Consider the following 19,308-nt stretch of genomic DNA (forward strand, 5'->3'; position numbering starts at 1 on the left):
ATTCCTCTTCACATTCAATGAGAAATTTTTTTCCCTTCCATAAGACATAGGCATTTCATGGCTAATGATTATTCTCCCTCATTATTAGGTATATTTCTTGCTCCCCAAATGATGATCCAGAATTTGGCTGGTATTTATACAATTGAAGTATTCAATGTAGTTCTTCTATGTATCAAACAATCCAAAGATCTGAATATTCAGTTTCCAGGGATATTGATTCCCAAAGCCACACTGATCTTAGATGCAAGGTAGTCTTACATGAACCAAAAAATATTTTGTTTCCTATTCAATTCAAGGGAAAATCCTTGAGTGAATTTATTGTTTTATCAAACTTTGAGATTCTTTACAGAGATTAATAAAACATTTAAGTGAATGTTTGTAATATTCCAATTTACAAATTCCAAATTTTTCAAGGTAATTTTTATGAGTTTTAAGCATATGTACTGGCCAAAAATAAATACAATCCCATATGTGACACAAGCTTTCTTCCTTAATAAACAACCATTACATTATTTCAATAAAAGGCTCAAAGTGGACTGGTAAAGTTGAAATAATATTCAGTAAAACAATGCATTTTCTTATGAACTATACTCTGCTTATACTCTGATATAGAACAAAAAACTAATATTTTTCTCTTAAAAATAACAACTTCAATAACAGTAAAATAAAACTAGACATTTTCAACAAATATATAATGATATGATATCATAATCATGTTTTACTTCAAAGGGATCAATGAGCAAATAACATAAAACTTTGTAGCAATGGACAGCCAAAGTAAAAGTTAACAATATGTAAGGTACATTTACGAAAGGCATTCATAGTAGTCAACTTCATTAAAATATCTGCATAGAGCTGCAGATTTTGACATATCTCACTTTAACAAGTGACAAAATACAATGAACAATCACAACATGGATCATATGACTCAAATGATGAGCCAGGCTAGGGATATCTTCTGAAAAATAAAAACCTATAAACCAGCACTTGCATTGAGTAGGTGACTTTTAAGACTTTATAACCACTCTAAAATAAATTATAACAACTCATGCATTAGGTTATCCACTTTGAGCAAAGGCTATGTCACATAAAAGCTCATCATAACACATAGGATATGCCTTTTGAAGCCAGAGATTTTTTAGCGTGAGATTTTCATAAAAATACCAAGAAAAACCATTGTCACAACACATTTGGATAACTGGGTCTACATTTAAAGGTAACATTAACCTCAATTAAAAACTCACATTTCAAACATTAGCGATAACAACTAATCCTTCAAATACACTAGTCATATTATTGTTATGAGAATATGGAAGCATGAAATGGCTAAATAAAAGTGTCAATCCTTTCATGCACTCCTGTAAAGTAGTAATTGCATAGATGAAGAGGAAACAAAGTGAAACACTAATTTACAGTTTTATAGGAACACATTTATATTCTTTCCAAGATCACAACACATATGCTACTAACAATCAAACTTTTAAACAACCAGTATGGAATACAAGTTACTAGGGAACAAAATTGGACAATGGGGAATGAAAGACAAGGAACAGTAAAATGGCAAGTTTGTACCAGTTTGATGGCCATTATTGTACAGCCATAGATATGACATCGGAGAGGAAGGAGAAGAGTGAGTTAGTCAATATTGGCTAGTCTGCCTTCATAATTTTCAATGTATAAAACATCTATATTTCTTGCTACACCTGCAGATTGGCTAACACCTGCAGTTGTTAACATATCGGTCCATTTTCACCCTTAAAATGCAACCCGGTGGTTCATGAGGAAAACAAACACTAGTAAGAAAAATTCCTCATGTGCACCTCAATGTTGGCAAACTGTACAACATAACTGTTTATGTGATATGAATATGTGTTTAATATTATAGCAAATTCCTACTTCCTCTACTTACCACTTTAACAAGCCATGGATACATTGAGAACTAGTGCAAATCTGCAAGTTTATTTGTGACAGTGTGACCTTGAGCTGGGATCACAAGGAGTTTCCTCTGATAATGACTTGATTTCCTAAAAGTGAAATGGACGGTTCCCACTGTAAATCATCGTCCCAGTTCATAAGGCAAGCTGTCAATTATTTAAAGTAATGATGTGATGCAATAGTCTCAATATGAGATTCTTCAAACAGAATACCTGCATACCATACATTGATATTATTTGCTGCCTCACATTTTTTTAAATCTCTAAGGGCTCGAATCATCGCGCCTAAGAGTTCTCCAGGAATCTGCACAAGCTGCTCACCAACACCACTACTCTACTGCTGCATTTAAAACAGCAATGAATGGACAAAAAAGTTAAAAGCTACGGCAGTGTTTAATTCTAACAAGATGAAGAAATATATTTACAATAGTTAGAGAGAAAAATACATAGCTCTATTATAATATGAAAGAGATTATCTCAATTCAAAGGAGCCCTAATAATTTTTAAAAATTATTAAAAACTTACTTTGCACTGCAATTTGCTGCAGGTTGCAAAGGAAGATTATGCTCAGCTCTGTGCAGAAGCCTTGAATTTAAGAACTCTGGAAATTTCTACAGAAAGGGAAGCATTCATGTCACTGTACTATCCACAATAAACGATGATAGCCTAAAGAATTTGGTAGCACTAGCTCTTAACATAAAAGTATTCACATTGAAAACAGATAAAAACACAACCTTGACGCCTAATCATGTAATACTGTGACAGTTATTTTCAGGTTGACTAACTATGCTCCACATGCACTCATATGATTGGCTTTCTAATGTATGAAAATTTTTAACATTTTAAAAGGTAAAAATTGAGTTAGAATAGTACATTGTGCATTGTAATGTACAGTGTACAATTTTTATGAAAAACTGTAAATATAAAACAATTCCATAAAAGTGAACTGTGGATAACATATAGAAATATGCAAAACAACTTGTTTACAAATAAATTATCCTTTCTTCATGACTCATGGAAGAGATTTCATTCATGGAGAGATTTTGACACTGAGATCCAGTCTCAATATGTTGGGGGAATGCATTGCTCATGCATCATTTGCTGTGCTGTACTATAACTGTCAGCACCAAATACATATAAGACCTCCATCCAAGATTTGAGAAAAATTTCAACACTAAATATTAACCAAGTTATCACCCTCATTTACCCTGTGCAATTTTTGTTCAACAAGTTTCTTTCAGCAATAAGTACCAATATCTTATATCAACTGCATCAGCACAAATTTGATTTTTACAAGTTTGACAGAAACATCTCTAACAAGAGCTTATTAAACAAAAGCCATCTTTCCTCCCAACAATTAAATTTTAAAGACATATTACAAAGCTTAGTAAAAAGTTCAGAATACAACAAAAACACAAATATTATAATCACAACTTTCGACTTCAGCAAACAATCAAACCTCTCTCACTCCCAATACCTGACATTGACAATGCACTGATGAGTTGGCAATAATAGTATCCAATAAAATTTATTGTTTACATTACTGTTCTGCAAAATTTCTTAAATATAACCCAGAAACTCTCATCAGAACCCACCAAATCCTATATCCATTCTATCTTGCTTTATTCGATCAAGAACATGGTTTTGAAGATAGCCAGGCTGAGGGTAGGGGGGACCATTGGAATATGGAGATGGATAGGGGTAATTGGGACTGGGCATGTGAAGTCCGTGTGTAGCAGGTGCATATGGAAAGCCTCCAGCTGGTCCCCCTCCATAAGAGGGTGGTGCACCAGGAGAATACTGACCATAGGGGTATGGCAAAGCTGATGACCCTGGGACACTACCCATTGAAGGGGGCAAACCAACACTGCCACCTGGTACCCCCATACCTCCACACGCCCGTTCCACCATCGACGAACCCCCCATCCCACCCCCACCTCCCACTATACTGCCCCCCATGGGGCTCCCACCACCCCCAAACATCCCACCCCCACCAACACTATTTGCACCAGGCATCATATGACTTCCCATGGGATGCGAGGTCCCCATCAAATTTGAGTAGGAGTTCATGGATGAGTTGATGGGGTTGTAGTTGGATGCAAGGCTTGTGACGGAAAACGAACTGGGAACTTGGTTGGGGACGTCATGGGCTACAGATGCACTACTATTTGCTAAGGAGGTGACAGAGAAGTTCATGCCAGCACTGGTGTGATGCAAGCTGTAACTATTGGAAGTGCTGACAGAGTAATTTGCACTTGCACTAGTGTAATGAGGGCTATAGCTTCCAGCATTTCCACCACCTGCACCACTATAATGAGGTCCACTGGGATAGCCTGCCAGGTAAGAGGACTCGTCGTTGTACTGGGCGCTTGAGGCATGGCTGTGGTCATATGGCTCAACACTTCCACCATTCACAGCAGAAGCATGGGATGGTGTTTCACCATCAGCAATACTGGGTATTTGGTCAACCAAAGATTCCAGCCCAGATAAGCTCTTCGATGAGACATCTTGATTTATATTTCTTTTAGGATTGTAATCTGAGGCTGACCCTGATGGATATCCTAAAGCTGAATTGGTTTCTGATTCAGTAGAAAAATTACCATAATTTTGGTAGTTCAAGCCAGAGTTTTCATCTGGCGGAGTGGGGCTGGAAAATCGACACTCATTCTGACCCCTTACATTGTCACCCGAATTCTCTTCTTTCACAATTCCTGAGGAATTTTGGGCACCATCGCTTGTGTCCTCGGGCATGCTGGTGGGAGGCTCAAAGTCAGGAGGGCCAAGACTGGGAGAAGTTGGAGGTGGTGAGCCCAAATTATGCTCTGAGGATATTGCTGCACTTATCTCCGAGGAGAGATCTGAATGTGTGAACGGCTGTGATGGGGGCTGTGGAGATTGGCTGTAGCGAGTGGACTGCACTGGGGACTGGTGGTAGTTGTGGGAGCCAGATGAAGGGGACCGAGATGGATTTTGGGAGCTATACGATTGAGACTGATTGGTGTATGTGGGAGAGAAATTCTGCTGGCAAAAGTTTGTTGGTGATTGTATTGGAGGTGAGAAACAGTTTGAGAGGGTCATTGAGGAGTTGGTGTGTTCAGGAATGCCATTTGGCATTGCACCACTCTCTTCGGTCTTCACCTTTTTAGGCCTGCCTCGCTTCTTCTTTGGGGCATCACCCATCTTGTGAGGTTTCAAGGCTGTCTCAGGGCAAGGCTCTTTTTTCTCTTCGACTCCTTCGACCTTGATCTTCTTTGGCCTTCCTCGCTTCTTTTTAGGTGGCGGCTGATCCTCCTTCTTCACTATCGCATTACTCAGATCTGTCAGTTCACCATTACTGGGGAGTCTGCCATAGCCATAGAAACTATGGTCCTCCTTTGGTTCATCCTTGATCTCAGGCTCAGTGTAATTTTTTAATTTTGCATCATTGAAAACTACCTCATTCTCATCCAAATCTGCAATCATGCCATTCAAATAGTCCCGGAACTTTTTAAGAGCAGCATAGAATGGCACCTTGTCAGCTGCTCTGGGTAGTTGTGCACATCGAGCACTCGATGACGGCATCACCCACATGTACTGAAAATAAATGAAACGACATAGTATGAAACCACTACATAATTAATTTACTAAGGACTCACTATGAGACAAGTGTAGCTATTACTGTCTTGCACAACTTCTTTAAAACTGATTATCTCATGTCCTCATGACAAAATCAATTTCATTCAAAGATGCAAACATGTTAATGCATGTTTTGACTTAAGTTGACATCAGGCATACACATCAAAAGTTAAAAAGTAAGCTAACACCAAGTCAGATTTATTTCTAATCATCTTACTATCCCTTTCCACAGAACCTGAATCACCCATTCATCTTAATAACATGAATTACCTAAAAATATCATTTCTCTCATTACTATTGGCAAAATCCTCAAAGAATTATGGAAAGTATTTGGCATCCTTTTGCACAAGCTACTGGTGGCCATATTGCAATTGATGGACCAACCAGTCCTAGCATAAAGCCTTAGAAAGACAGTCACCATTCTGACAAGCCCATTTCATGCTTCCACCTGTCATATGTCTGGTTTCAACAGAGCTGGTATGCATTGTCTTGGCACTTTTAAGGTAATAGCTCCAACCCCCTCCTGTTCTGAATTTTCCTCCTCCCACTATCACTCATGCTGAGGCATGGCAGTTCCTCTCCTCTCAAGTTGAGGGATACACATTCAGTTTTCTGTTAAACGGGTCACTGTTCTATTTTATCTGGATGAACTAAAACTTAATGCTGCTAGTATATTTAACAAACTATTACAATGGATGCTGTACAGAAACATGGTAACATAAATATTGTGATGGAGTAAACAATCGGACAAATGGGCAACCATCTAGTTGAAGTAAGTTAATAGGTAACAAGGAATATGTATGACTTTTTGATGGAAATATAAAATGCAAAAATTCTAGTATATATTGAGATCAGAATAGCTATGCAAGTGATGATTTCAAATTCACATTACTCAATGTATCGAAGGCCAAAAATTGCCATTTTAAAGGCTTTTTTTGAGTCAGCCACTGAGTCATTCAAAATTATATTTTGATTTTAGCATGCTGATTTGTAGTGCACAGGTAATAATTGTCTGCTAAGTCACTTACGCTCCAATAAGGCATTATAATTGAATACATGCTTTAAAGTTATATTATTTTTACTTATAGGAATGGGGTTTATTTTATCACAGCAGAGAAAACATTAGGTATTTGATGCATATTTTCATGTCTCTCTGCATATAAGAATCCATGCAATATTGCCATGGTTTTTACCTTTGCCCCATTCACTAATCCATTTTTACTGAACTATATCTTTTACAGTTAAGGCACAAACTTTCTCTAAGAAAAGTTTAATGGGATTACCAAATGACAATAAAGCTCTACATATTTAAATCATAGATATTTTCAGGAGTTATGCAAATATTAATGCAAAAAACTTCATTACACTATGAGGCCTCAGAGATTATTCAACACAGAAATCTTCATTGGTGCAATACCATAATGATATTCAATAGAGAAACTAGAAATTATTCTAGAGAGAAATATGATGCACAGAAATGGCAGTCTAGAAGCTATAACATTTTTGACCTACTATAGCATCACTGACATCCTGCTTTGAATTCGTAAAATATGATCAACAAACTAACGGAGTAAAATTAAAAACTTTGTAAAGCACATGGTAGGACATGCATTTGTATGAGAAAATAAAACTAATTTCAGAGCTATCACAATGTTTAACAAAATCTCTTAGGTAACAACATAATTAAAGGTAATTACACCCACCCACCCAAGTTGCTGTATTTGACGGCATATAATATGCACTCTCAAATCAGTAGGGTACCCAAAAGAAAAAAGTTTTAACAACCTGCACGAAAGCTCGACATACCCACAATTTAATTGTAATGGCAATTTTAAGTTTTTATGTTTCAAAAAGTCTAAAGAGATTGTGGACTAAAATGCCTTGCTACAGCTCTGCTTCCATGCTCCTTAGCATAGTCTAACAATCTTTTAAATTGAATTGTGTAGCTTAACCTCTTGTCTCCTGTTGTCATATTTGTTAAGGTAATTCTTTTAAACAAATGATGATAAGAACAGCACACACTGTTTTGTTGTGATAAGTTGTGATGAAATAGTGTCAAGTTTGTTCGATATCTCACTCACACCTCTTTATATCGAGAAGTGAACAACATGACATTCATGTCTCATAATAGCAATGAGTTTAATAATATCAATCCCAACTAAAATATTCATCAATTGAATAATTGAAAAGATTATCTACAAGTAAATATAATGGCCTAAAAATATAGAAATCAGAATAAGTCATAATGAACATCTAGGGTAAAAATAATAATCAGTATTGAACGTTAACCCATGGAGTTAGAGCCTTCAAACATTAGGCACGGGTGATTTTTATTTACATGATTTTAGAAAAAAAATCATCTTATCGTATGCTGTAAAATATATTAAGATAAGATATTTCCAACTACATTATAATTTGAAAACAGAGGTGCTGGCCCAAGCAAAATGGTTCACAGCAGTCAATCATGCATGCTTAGTTATATTTATCTTTGTGGGATGTAAATATATATCAATTGTTCATATAGTAAGACGTTTTCTGAAATGAGGTGGAATCCACATTCCGTGAACTAGTTTATTTCAGCTTAATGACAAGAAAAAATTGATATGAAGGGTTCTTCACCAATTTTTTTTTCGCATGTAACATGTTGAAATATGTTGCTATCAATCTCAAAACTATTGGAAACTAAATTTCATCTATTTGACTTTATATAGAACAAGTGCTGTAAAAAAGAGCTATCTTACCATTTTCCCCAAAAATAAAAAGTTTATTGTGCAATACTAATGTAATTAAAAATTTTGATTGATTATCTTTCAGATTTGAATCTCAAAAATTTTAAAAATGAATGCAAAACTCTGTGAGAGTAGGAAACTTTTCATAAATCATATGTATAACTTTTAATAAGTGACAATTCCTTGAAGGTGATTGAGCTTTTGATTTCCAGTATAACCCTCTTGATTTCTGTCAATTTATCAGAAGCAACAGACCCAGAACTGTGTAAAGAAGCTAAGAACTGAACTGACACCAGAACCAAAACATGCTGACCAAAGCTGACCATATCTATGGTGTACCCCCGCAGTCCACATTTTTAGGAATATGCAAGACGAGATGAACATTAAACTTATTGAATCAATCCCATATAAAGATTGAGTTGAAAAAACAAATGACCTGACTTAGAGGCAATCGCCAAATATGTCAGAAATATCTGTACTGAGAATATGATGCGAGGAAATCACTGAAAGGAAACAATACTTGCAGTAGCTTGAGGGTAAGTTATCTTTCTCACAAAATAGAGAAATAGGAGAAAATAACACTACTCTGAGGCATTCCATAAATTAATTACTTTAAAAGTTTGAGGTGTTCTTGTTATTTCATAAAGTGGCTTGAATTTCAACATACAAAAATAAATTTCTTCAATTTTATTCCCAATATACCATGACCTCCCTAACTTTGCTGGATCAAACCATGCTGAAAAAAATGTCCTTACTACACCCAAAAGTAAAAAATGCATGTAATCGGGAACAAAACATTTGATGATAATGAAAATTTGCTGGTGAAACATTATTATGGGTGCACCTTCAACGTCTCTCTTCATTTTTACAGCTCTGTGAAATACTGAGTAATCCCTCACATGTTGCAGGACTGCACTTGCTCACCCAATTTCACCCAGCCTTTTTTCATCTAGCCTTACCCCTTCCCCCTTTGACTAGCCCTTTGTTTAAACCAAATGAGCATCCCTACTCACCATTGTATTGCTTTATATCTTGAATTATAGGTCTAGCTACAAAACTTACTGCTGAGAGTAATGTATGTACCTCCTTGAAAACATACTGATCAATGCCATCAATGTTGCACTGGACACTATGTTCGTGCAATGATGACAATTCATCCACAAAAGACTTTATAAAGATATTCATATCTGGTTGGAAAGATGAAAACTAAAGCTCTGGTTCTGGCATTTTTTTGAGCATCTATTGGCTAAACTAACACTTTTTGAAGAGGAGGGCACCCAAACACATTCTGCATTCCATTACTAAATAATGCAGTGGTTATTAATTACCCCTGTATGTCTCAGTCTCTTATACACATTTCCATTGATTACATCACTAATTTATCTGCCTCTCTCTTAGTCCCAAGATTACTTGCCAAAATGTTCCTGATTTGGCCAGCCAGTGGCAAAATGAAAAATATCATGATGACTTTTCTAGGGACACAATTTCATTCTCCATTGAGAAATGTGGACATTTTGACTTGGTGCAAGAATTTTCAATGATAAATGTATACTGACATCCCTGGCAGAGGCAATGGACTTTGGGCAGCAGATTTCTGTACTTCTTTAGTAGAAGGTACTTTTAATGGTGCACTATATATGGCAGTTTAATACTTTAAGATCTTCTATGGCTTTTTCTGAAAACCCATAATGAATGGCTCAACTCAATATGAGTAATATGCTTCTATCTGCAAAACGGTTACAACTTAGGTAAAGCAGAATCCACACATTCAGTTGAAAGAAACACATGCATTTAGTGGGGATCTTAAAAGAAAGAAAGAAATTATCACAGCCGCATATCTTATTCATGTTCACAGGGAAAGTTTTATGGTATAGTTCATAAAATAACCGCTGAATATGATACCACAGGAAGAAAAAAACCTTTAGGTTAAGACAGAGAAAAATTTTTCTCCTGAAAGAAATATTTTTCTCCATTTTAAATAGTCATAAGAAACAAATTTACATCTAATATTTTGCACCTAGTGAAAATTAGAAGCATATATTTTTCAGGAAACCATTCAGTCTGATTATGTATTTTTCTTCGATTATCTTTATGCATGAAATAGGCCATGATTAATCTGCAGGCTGTTTTACTGTGGCTATGAATATAATAGGATTTTTGGTCATAATTGCCAATTTATTTACGTCAAAGTAAAACTCATAATCATAAGAGCTTGAAGTTGATTTAGTATTAACATAGATGAGAAACTTAAAGAAAGTGATTGTTAAATCACAAAAACTCAATCACGTTTGCCAATAAAGCTAAGCTGTTGAAATACAACGCAGTTTTTTGATGAAAAAATTATTTTATTCCTGAGTTAGCATGATGACTTTTTTAATCCATGATGCCTAGTAGTCAACTACTATGACTTTTTAATCGTAAACTAATAACTTTTTGAGTAGCAACTACTAACATTTTTAATAATCACCATTAGATGCCTGAAATAACTACTAAGGACTTTTATGTTTTTCCTAATGTTTTTACTTAGTATTTTTAAATAGTATTTTTTTCTAAGGGAGTACCCAAAATATCTAAAAGAATACATGGGGGAGCTTCTGAAAGGTAACAAAGAAAGGGAAATTGAAGTTAAAAGCATCCAAAATGAAGAGGCTGTAGAAAGTAGGCAGAAAAATGTTACTGTTAGACAAAGAAAGATGATTTTTTCCTTCACAGTTAGCCAGTAAAACCACTGTGCTATGTTGCCACTAAAACTTGATGCATGGCTGTATTAATGCTTTATCTCTTGACCTACCATAACTAACAATTCTAACATAACAAGAAATATTAAGTACTTGTTAAAGCTCTGTCAGTGGACATTATGCACCATTTTCCACATATAGATAGGAAATCTGGTGAACAAATACAGGATCTGTCTCTTAAAAGATATGAATAACTTCTAGTGATGATTCTTGAGGTGTTTCTGACACCAGTCCAAATTAACATAAGAGTGACAGCTCAGTTATTACAGAGAATTCACATTATTAAATTTGTTTCTACAGAATTACAAATGAATGGTAAAATTTGGCTGGCCATGTAGTTTATGAAAAGAATTTTGCATGCATATATAAAAGCCCAAACACACATTTTTGAACCTATCTTTATTCCACTGCACAAAATTTAAGTGCTGCCAACATCTTGTTCTCCTGTGATAAGGGATAATGCTATTTGATTAGACTGCATTACATCAACAGCGAGTCAATAAGTCTGGACAACGAAGAAATAAAACTGGTTTTTGTTCCTACGCTGAAAGCAATGCTACACTCATTCCTGTTGGTGAACATGGTTTTGAGTGGCACTGGCCACAGAATGACAGTAAACGCCCTTCGATAGGCAACATATTTTATCATGAGTCATGTCATGCACTTGCTTCCACTGTCCTCATGTGGTGGCTTGATCTTACTGGTATTTGGTGGTGGGCATATTGCCTGCATAACTGGGGGAGTACCTTTTATTTTTATTTTCCCTTGTTATTTAGTAAGCTTTTTTATTCTCCTGTTGAGGGATTCATGCAATCTGTTCACATATTGAGCTACCACTTACCCCCTTAGAAGGGAGACCTTTTCGGGTCTGTGAGCATCATGAAGGTTTTCTGTGTAATTGGTAGTGATGGCACTGCTAATATAGCTCTGGTAATTGCTCTTATACTGCACATTATGAAAATCCACTTTTGGATGGATGTTGGCACATATTGTACAACCTAATCTGTTGACTAGAGAAGATTTTAATGTGGATCCTTTGCCATCATTGATGTACCCATTCACCAGAAAATCTTCAAGACTCATAAATCTTATAATATCATTTTTTAACTACAGGAATGGCAGGACAGCATGTAAAAGCTTAGGGTGACTATGAATTTGAAATTTTGGTCACAATTAATGAAATTTGTAAATGGCAATTGAGGTTGTGAAGATAGCAAAGCCATACTGTAATTCTTATTCGGGTTCACAATAACTGCTCTAATTTTTTCCTTACTCTTTTCATTTTGAAAGTTCATTTGTGACAAGAAATATGTTCTAACGCTCGTTACTTTTCATGTCATCTGCTCTACTCTAAAAAATATAATATATCCCTAAAAAAACTAAATTAATAAAATAAATCAATGACTTTTATTAACATCCATGGATTTTATTTCGTCCATTTTTCAAATATTTTACATTTCGATCTGAATGGATTCAAGCCCCGGTAGGTATGCATAATATTGTAGCAAGTACAAGAATGGGGTTATTCAGAAAAATAATAATATAATTTTAATTGCAAGATATTGAGTGAAGGACTTATCATTGGTATGCATTAATCGGCTGGAGGGTAAGTCACAAGCGTCTCAAGTGACAGTGTACCTTTAACTTCCATGAGTCACCATTTAAATTTAATTAAGTTTTATGATTTTTATAGCTAAGGGACTTCAATTTTGTATAAAAAGAGACGAAAACACAATTGTGGTCATTAAAGAAATATGGTATGATATGCAATGACATATTTTTTTCTCTATTTGAAAACATTATTGTCAGTAATTTGCAAACATCCTTGTGAGAAAGAAATACCATAACTGTTATATACTAACAGGTCTCAAGCAATGTGATTTAACAAAGTGCTCCTGGTGAATCACTAGATAGACCGTAATATCGCCGTTGACATTTTCCACCAGCACATGGGCAATGTCACTGAGAGGTGACGACTTGCATTCCAAACAGTATTGCTCATAGGCCAGGGAGACACTTATTTTTCCATTCAATATTTTCATTGGTATTTTAGAATTAGAACAAAAAACATTTTATTCCTGCGTTAAAGAAAACCAGTCTACATGTTCAGCAAGACAGGAAAAATCTCAAAAAATCAACTTTGCCTGAGAGGTAATTTATACAGGGTGCGGCGCTTAAATCCAGACAAATTTCAATTTGAACTTCCCCCCATATCATAGTTCCACTGGAGGTCACGATTGGCATTCTTGAAAGCTATAGGCATCTAGTAAACAGTCATAACTTCAAAATGGCTGAGATGTTAGATGCAAGTGCGGAGTACAATCAAAGAGCCGCGATAATGAAAAGTGTTTCCACTGGGTGTTATATTTCAATAATTTTCGATTGATTCTTCTGGTATTGCCCAGAAGATGGGTGGTTTACATGAACAGGTGGAATATATCTCAAAGGAGATGTGCTTACAAAAAGGGGGATGGATTTGTGTCTGACATTTCTTGCCCATATTTATAGGTGTAAAAAGTGCTTAGTAAATGCATAAATATAAATGACTAACTTCTATTTTCTGGCAAAATATCATGGAGAACTTTCCCACTGGGTCAAATTATGCACTAAGAAATAGTAGGTATCAAGCTATGAAAACTGGGGTATTTTAAATATTAATTTAACCACTAAAATATTAATACAGTTATGAAAGCAAATATACGAACCGTATTTGTTCCATCAACAAAATCTGGCTGCCTTCCAAATGTGAAGTCTTTTTTGCCAGAGAAAACTTCATATATCAGTTTTCCATTAAAAACCGCAATTTTTGGTTTAAATTTTTGAAGTTTGTCCAACAAAATTTGGCTTCCTGAAATATAAAATAATTTTTCTGAAATCTTAAACTTATGTCATCTTTTGGGACAATGACAAAAAGGCATTAAATTAAAGACATAAAAGTTTTATTATTGCCCAAGTACTCTTAGAGGCAGCACATGAAGTATAAGAAAACATGGCTTACCTTCTTTGATTTCTTTCCTTGTTAAATCAGCACTTCCTTTAGTGGCTCTTGCGACCATATTAGTAAAACCAACTCCATATTGCAACAATTTGTAGTCATCATCTGCTGACATGGGTTCCGGAGTCAACCCTGAAAGGTATAAGCACTTCCCTGCAACAAAATTAATAGGAATATTAGTCAAAGTTTTACATAAGTACAAATACACAGTTTTGTGATATTACCATAGGTGTCAGTAACCAGGACAACATATTCATACAATGAGTAAGTGGAAAAATGCAAACTTTCAGAGGGCTGTCAGGGTTTTTTATTTGGTAATAGTGAGAAGAGCATTGACTAAGTCCTTGAATTTGTAAATTGGAAAAGAAAGAAATCTGTAAATGCATTCAAAATGAAAGTAAAGTGTTCATAAGCTGAATGGGGAGCCTGATACATAGTCAGTGTAAATGGGAAAATAACAGAACAAGTGGAAGATTTTTCATGTCTTGGAAGTGTGTTTGTGAGCGATGGAATGACAGAGGAAGAGATTTAGGGATATATAAATGCTGGGATAAAGGTTATTTATGGTACACTAAGTACCTACTATATGAAAACCTAATGCCGGCCTAGGTAGTTATGTTGCAGTTTAAAATAAGGATAGATATCATGTGATGAGTAAGGGGTACTTGTAGATCATGTGAGATAAAAATTGAGGAAAGAGAGAGCTAGGAGTAAGTGAATCACGGGGAAAGGTGAACCGTATGAAAGATGTATCCTTCACTGATTTTGTTATGTTGGGAGAATGGATAAGAGACAAATCACCAAGTAGAGAAACAAGAGAAGATTGAATGGCTTAAGAGGAAGTGATAGACCAAGGTAGCCATAGTAGTATATGAGGGAATATTAATTCTATCATGAAGAGTTTGTCTGTATTCGCCATCAAATGTTGAGAAAATGTAGCAGCATAATTTTCATCTTCACAAAAAAGCCGGGAACATTAAAGAGTAATTGGAAACAAAGTCTGAGATGTTTAGCCAATAATTCACTTAAATTTTGCACAATGTTAAGGAACATGCTGGAAGTTTTCCAATGAATAGCTTTAATTTCAATTGAATAGTTTTTATGCTTTTACTCATTATATTCCAGTAAGTATTCACTTCCTCCATAATATTATATGCAGTGTACATACATCTGAGACGGAAGTAAGTGGGCTAGGAGGAAATAACGAATTATAACTATCATGATTGTATCCCGATCCAAGTGAACTCCAGGCCTCATTGATTTGCATGAATAACCTCATAGTATGGCATAAGAGAGTCACAAAGACAATAAAAGAGAGGTCAGCTATAGAACCGACAGGTTTAAAGTGTCATTTTTCCAAACCAAGGATTGGTTTTTCTTTGGGGGATGAACAAAGAGGGGATGTCAAGAAGGGGAAAAATTGCAGAATTTCTTAGCAGTTTCTGATGGGGAAAATCAGTGAAGGAGTGATCAGTAGATTGGGGAGGGCAGATAAAATAAAGACTACAGAATGGGGCACCCAGGAATTGTGTGATGGATCCAAGAACACTAAGCCCTCTGCAAATGCTTTACATAACAAGTGGAATATTTTTATTTACTATAACACATTTTGATACTATCCTACAGAAATCAATACTTAAATTCATGGTTTAAAAATATGCTTCCCTCAACTGGTAAATACTAAAATATAATAAAAATAATTTATTCCTTTATCTTCTCTGCTAGAATTCGAATGGTATGTCTATTTCTTGCATACACAAAGTGGCTACAAACATTTTGGTATTGAGTTCTCCATCGATTTCTATAATTTTCTAATTGATCACTCCAGCTTTAACTTTAAAAGTATTTTGGTGCTTTCTCTGATTTGCTTACTTTTTTCAAAGATTTTTTATTACTCTTGAAAGAAGAATAGACTTTAGAACCATTAGAGAAGACACTACATGAATGTAACTTAATATACAGTAGGATAATACCCACAAGTCATGATGTTAAACTAGTGTTATAAAACTACTAAACAATAAACAAATAACACACAAGTGCATTTAATACACATTATCTTAACCAGTCCATAATGACCATATATTTATTAATAAATTATATTTTTCTGTCAGTCTGGCATGCGACAAAGAACATAGCCATAAAGATATAGAGAACATAGAACGTAACAATAGATGGAAGGGCAAATTTAAATGAAATATAGCAGTTGAGCCCAAATAAAACTTAGAAAAATACACTGAAACATTATAAACACTCAAGAGAGTGTTTGTAATGTTTCAGTGTATTTTTCTTTCATGTAAAAGAGCTAACAATCACAAATTATCACTCCTAAATAAATAAATATTTGCATTAGTAAATGTTCATAAAATGTAAAAGATATTAATTACTATTCCCCTTACTAGCATTCATCTTACATGAAATGAGGAATACTTACACAGAGTTCCCAATTTTCAAGTAACTGTTGTGAAAATTATTTCCACCATTGGAAGTATCTACCTTTTTCATTATCAACTAAATTTTTAGGAACATTTAATTTTGATGTTGAATGACTATGTGGAAGCACCCCCTGCCACATAATCAAGCAGTGGCTTGCAAGGTAGCATGTAAGTATAACCTCTTTTCAACAACATTGTCAAAGACTGGAAAACTGAATGTACTAACTTACACACTACAGTTTTCTCCTTTTGTACAAGGAATAATGTAATTGTTTTTAAGGATCAAATCATGGAGAAGTACACTCTAAAATGATATTACCATATTTTCCCATCGATAACTTTAATATGATAATGTGTTTTCAAAACAAAAATGTTCAGATGGTTAAAAAATGACGATGTGCCCTATGTAATGAAAATTGAATAAATCCAAACATACACGTATTTTTACATGCACACATCCGATATAGACATATTTTTACATGCACTATATATAATTTTTACATGCATTTATACATGTAAATACAGATGCGTGGCATCTATACACGTTCAAGATAACTATGAGGCCCTGGGCGCACGGTATCTATACAAATTCATGATAACTACAAAGTTCTGGGTGCGCGCTATCGATGGGAAAATACCGGAGTAAAATAGGGGAGAGTATGGGAATAAAATAGGGGAGAGACTAAAGGTAATCCGTGCAACATGTGATCCTCGGTTTGGCAACATTAAAGGAATCTCATTCCAGTGGGGTGGCTATTTAAGCAGTGGAGCCAAACCAATGGAGAGGGAAGCCAAGTTATACACAAAAGGAGTATAATGTGGCATATACATACTGATATTTTTTGTTTAATGACTAACTTAATTAAATCATTCTTCTGAAATAAAATAGTGTTGAACATATTTCTCATTCTTCATAGATTCATCATATAACAATACGTGAGTCATTCAATAATTCCTTAGAAAATCCAAGAGAAACTACCCAAAGTATCAGAAAAGGTTTGCTTTTAGTAAACCTCATCTTGCACTAGACTGCTGTAAAAGTTTCAGCTAAATACATTGCGTTGTTTCATTTTCATAATCAGTTGAAGCAACAAACTTTTCATATTTAGAAAAATAGGAAAAAATGAGTTTCCTGCCGTGATTAAATACTTCTATTTAGAAAGTTTAACTCCAAAAGAGGTCAAAGCAGAGTTCAATGTAGCCCATGGCAAATCTGCTCCTCTGTTTGCAACTGTTTACAATTGGGTGAATGAGTTTCAACATGGCCCTACATCCACAAATGATTAACATTGTTCCGGATGTCAATGGAAGTAACTTCCTCTGAAATGATTGACAAAATCCACAATAAGATTTTAAGTGATCAACAAATCAAAGTTTGCAAAAGAGTTGAGGCCACAGGCATATCACAAAGTACAGTTCTTTCAATTTTGCATGAAAAATTGGGAGTGAAAAAAATCTTGGCAAGGTGGGGGCAATATTGGCTCTCAGTGGAGAATAATGCAATCGTGTGGTCGAGTCAGAGGCTGGTTTGGCATTTTTCTGCCAAAATCCTTACAAGTTTCTTGGTCAATACATAACTGTGGTTGAGACAAGGATGCAATAGTACACCCTCGAGCAAAAGGACCAGTCAAAATAAAGGGCTTATAAAAGTGACCCAGCTCCGAAGGAGGCAAGAGGAATCAGCCGACAAAATGATAGTCGAGAGATTTTGGATGCACAAGGAAAAATCTACATATATTACTTGCAAAAGAGACAAAACATAAATGGAGAGTAATATGCATCATTATTGCACTGGTTGAGTGAAGATATCAAGAAAAAAGTCCTCATTTGGCTAAGAATAAAATTCTCTTCCATCAAGACAGAGCACGGGTACTCCGTAATTTTGCCATTGAAACTGTGCATACCTGCACAGTTTCAATGGCAAAATTACGGAGTTAGAGTTCAAAATATTACAACAGCCACCATATTCACCAGATTTGCTCCCAGTGACGTTATTATTTCCAAATTTGAAAAATTGCTTGATGGTAAACGATTCACTCCAAATGAGGAGCTCATCACTGACACAGATACATAGTTTGACAACCGAAAATCCTAGTTTCTGGACTACTTAAAAATGTAGAAGAAACACTGGGAAAGTTATATTGGGCTAAAAGGAGATCATATTGATATATAAACAAAATATTCCCAAAACAATGTTTCATTTTATTTTTTCCATTATGATTTATTGAACAACCCACATAGTTAAGTAAAACTATAAAGAGAGATTTCTAATATTAATTTTTTGATTTCTTTACTGATTATATCGCAATTTATTCGTGTTTGTTTAATTATGTGAAATCATTTAGGTAAAAGAATCGCAGGAAATAATTTGGAGAATTGATGGATTTTGAGAGCTCCTCCACTTACGGCTCAATTAAAAAACATTCAGCCAGACTCCACAGAAAATCATCTTAGTATGAAATGCATTTAAAAATTGTTGTGCCTATTATATATTTTACTTAGACATGATTATCTAAAATTGCTCAAATATAGTAATACAGTGAAATTTTGGAAAGAGAGAAATTTAGTTGGATCTGTGGTTGGTAACTGAATAGGAAAGAAGATATTCTTCATGCCAGTTTTTACAAGTCTTCCCTTACACAGACATTTACTGACTTGGTTTCCAATGAAGAGCAACTCTCTTCCAAACCATATCTCCTTCCAATAGTTCTTTTGCCCTCTTGCCCATTTTAAGGAAATGCTTTCCCACTTCTCGGGAAAGAGAGGGTGCAAGACTTGCTTCCCACATACTTTTATCCTCACTATTCCCAATCTATTGCACTTAGGCTCTAATCCTTTCCCTTATCCTAGCTAAACCACCTCATT

General features: G+C 35.1%; 1 protein-coding gene across 1 annotated transcript in view; it reads right to left on the bottom strand.

The window, feature by feature from the left end:
• Window positions 1-298: 298 nt before the first annotated feature.
• Window positions 299-19,308, bottom strand: part of Tdg (Thymine DNA glycosylase) — a 68,955-nt gene continuing 49,945 nt past the window's right edge. Inside the window, exons 5-7 of the mRNA XM_071597305.1 lie at window positions 14,015-14,164; window positions 13,722-13,864; window positions 299-5,507 (exon numbers count right to left, since the gene is read on the bottom strand). Of these exons, the coding sequence (XP_071453406.1) occupies window positions 3,519-5,507; window positions 13,722-13,864; window positions 14,015-14,164 (2,282 nt within the window). The 3' untranslated portion in view covers window positions 299-3,518. The remainder of the gene's footprint in view (window positions 5,508-13,721; window positions 13,865-14,014; window positions 14,165-19,308) is intronic.

The sequence above is a fragment of the Hetaerina americana genome, unplaced genomic scaffold, assembly GCF_022747635.1.
Source record: "Hetaerina americana unplaced genomic scaffold, ioHetAmer1.1.p SCAF_85, whole genome shotgun sequence".
Taxonomy (NCBI): Eukaryota; Metazoa; Arthropoda; class Insecta; order Odonata; family Calopterygidae; genus Hetaerina; species Hetaerina americana.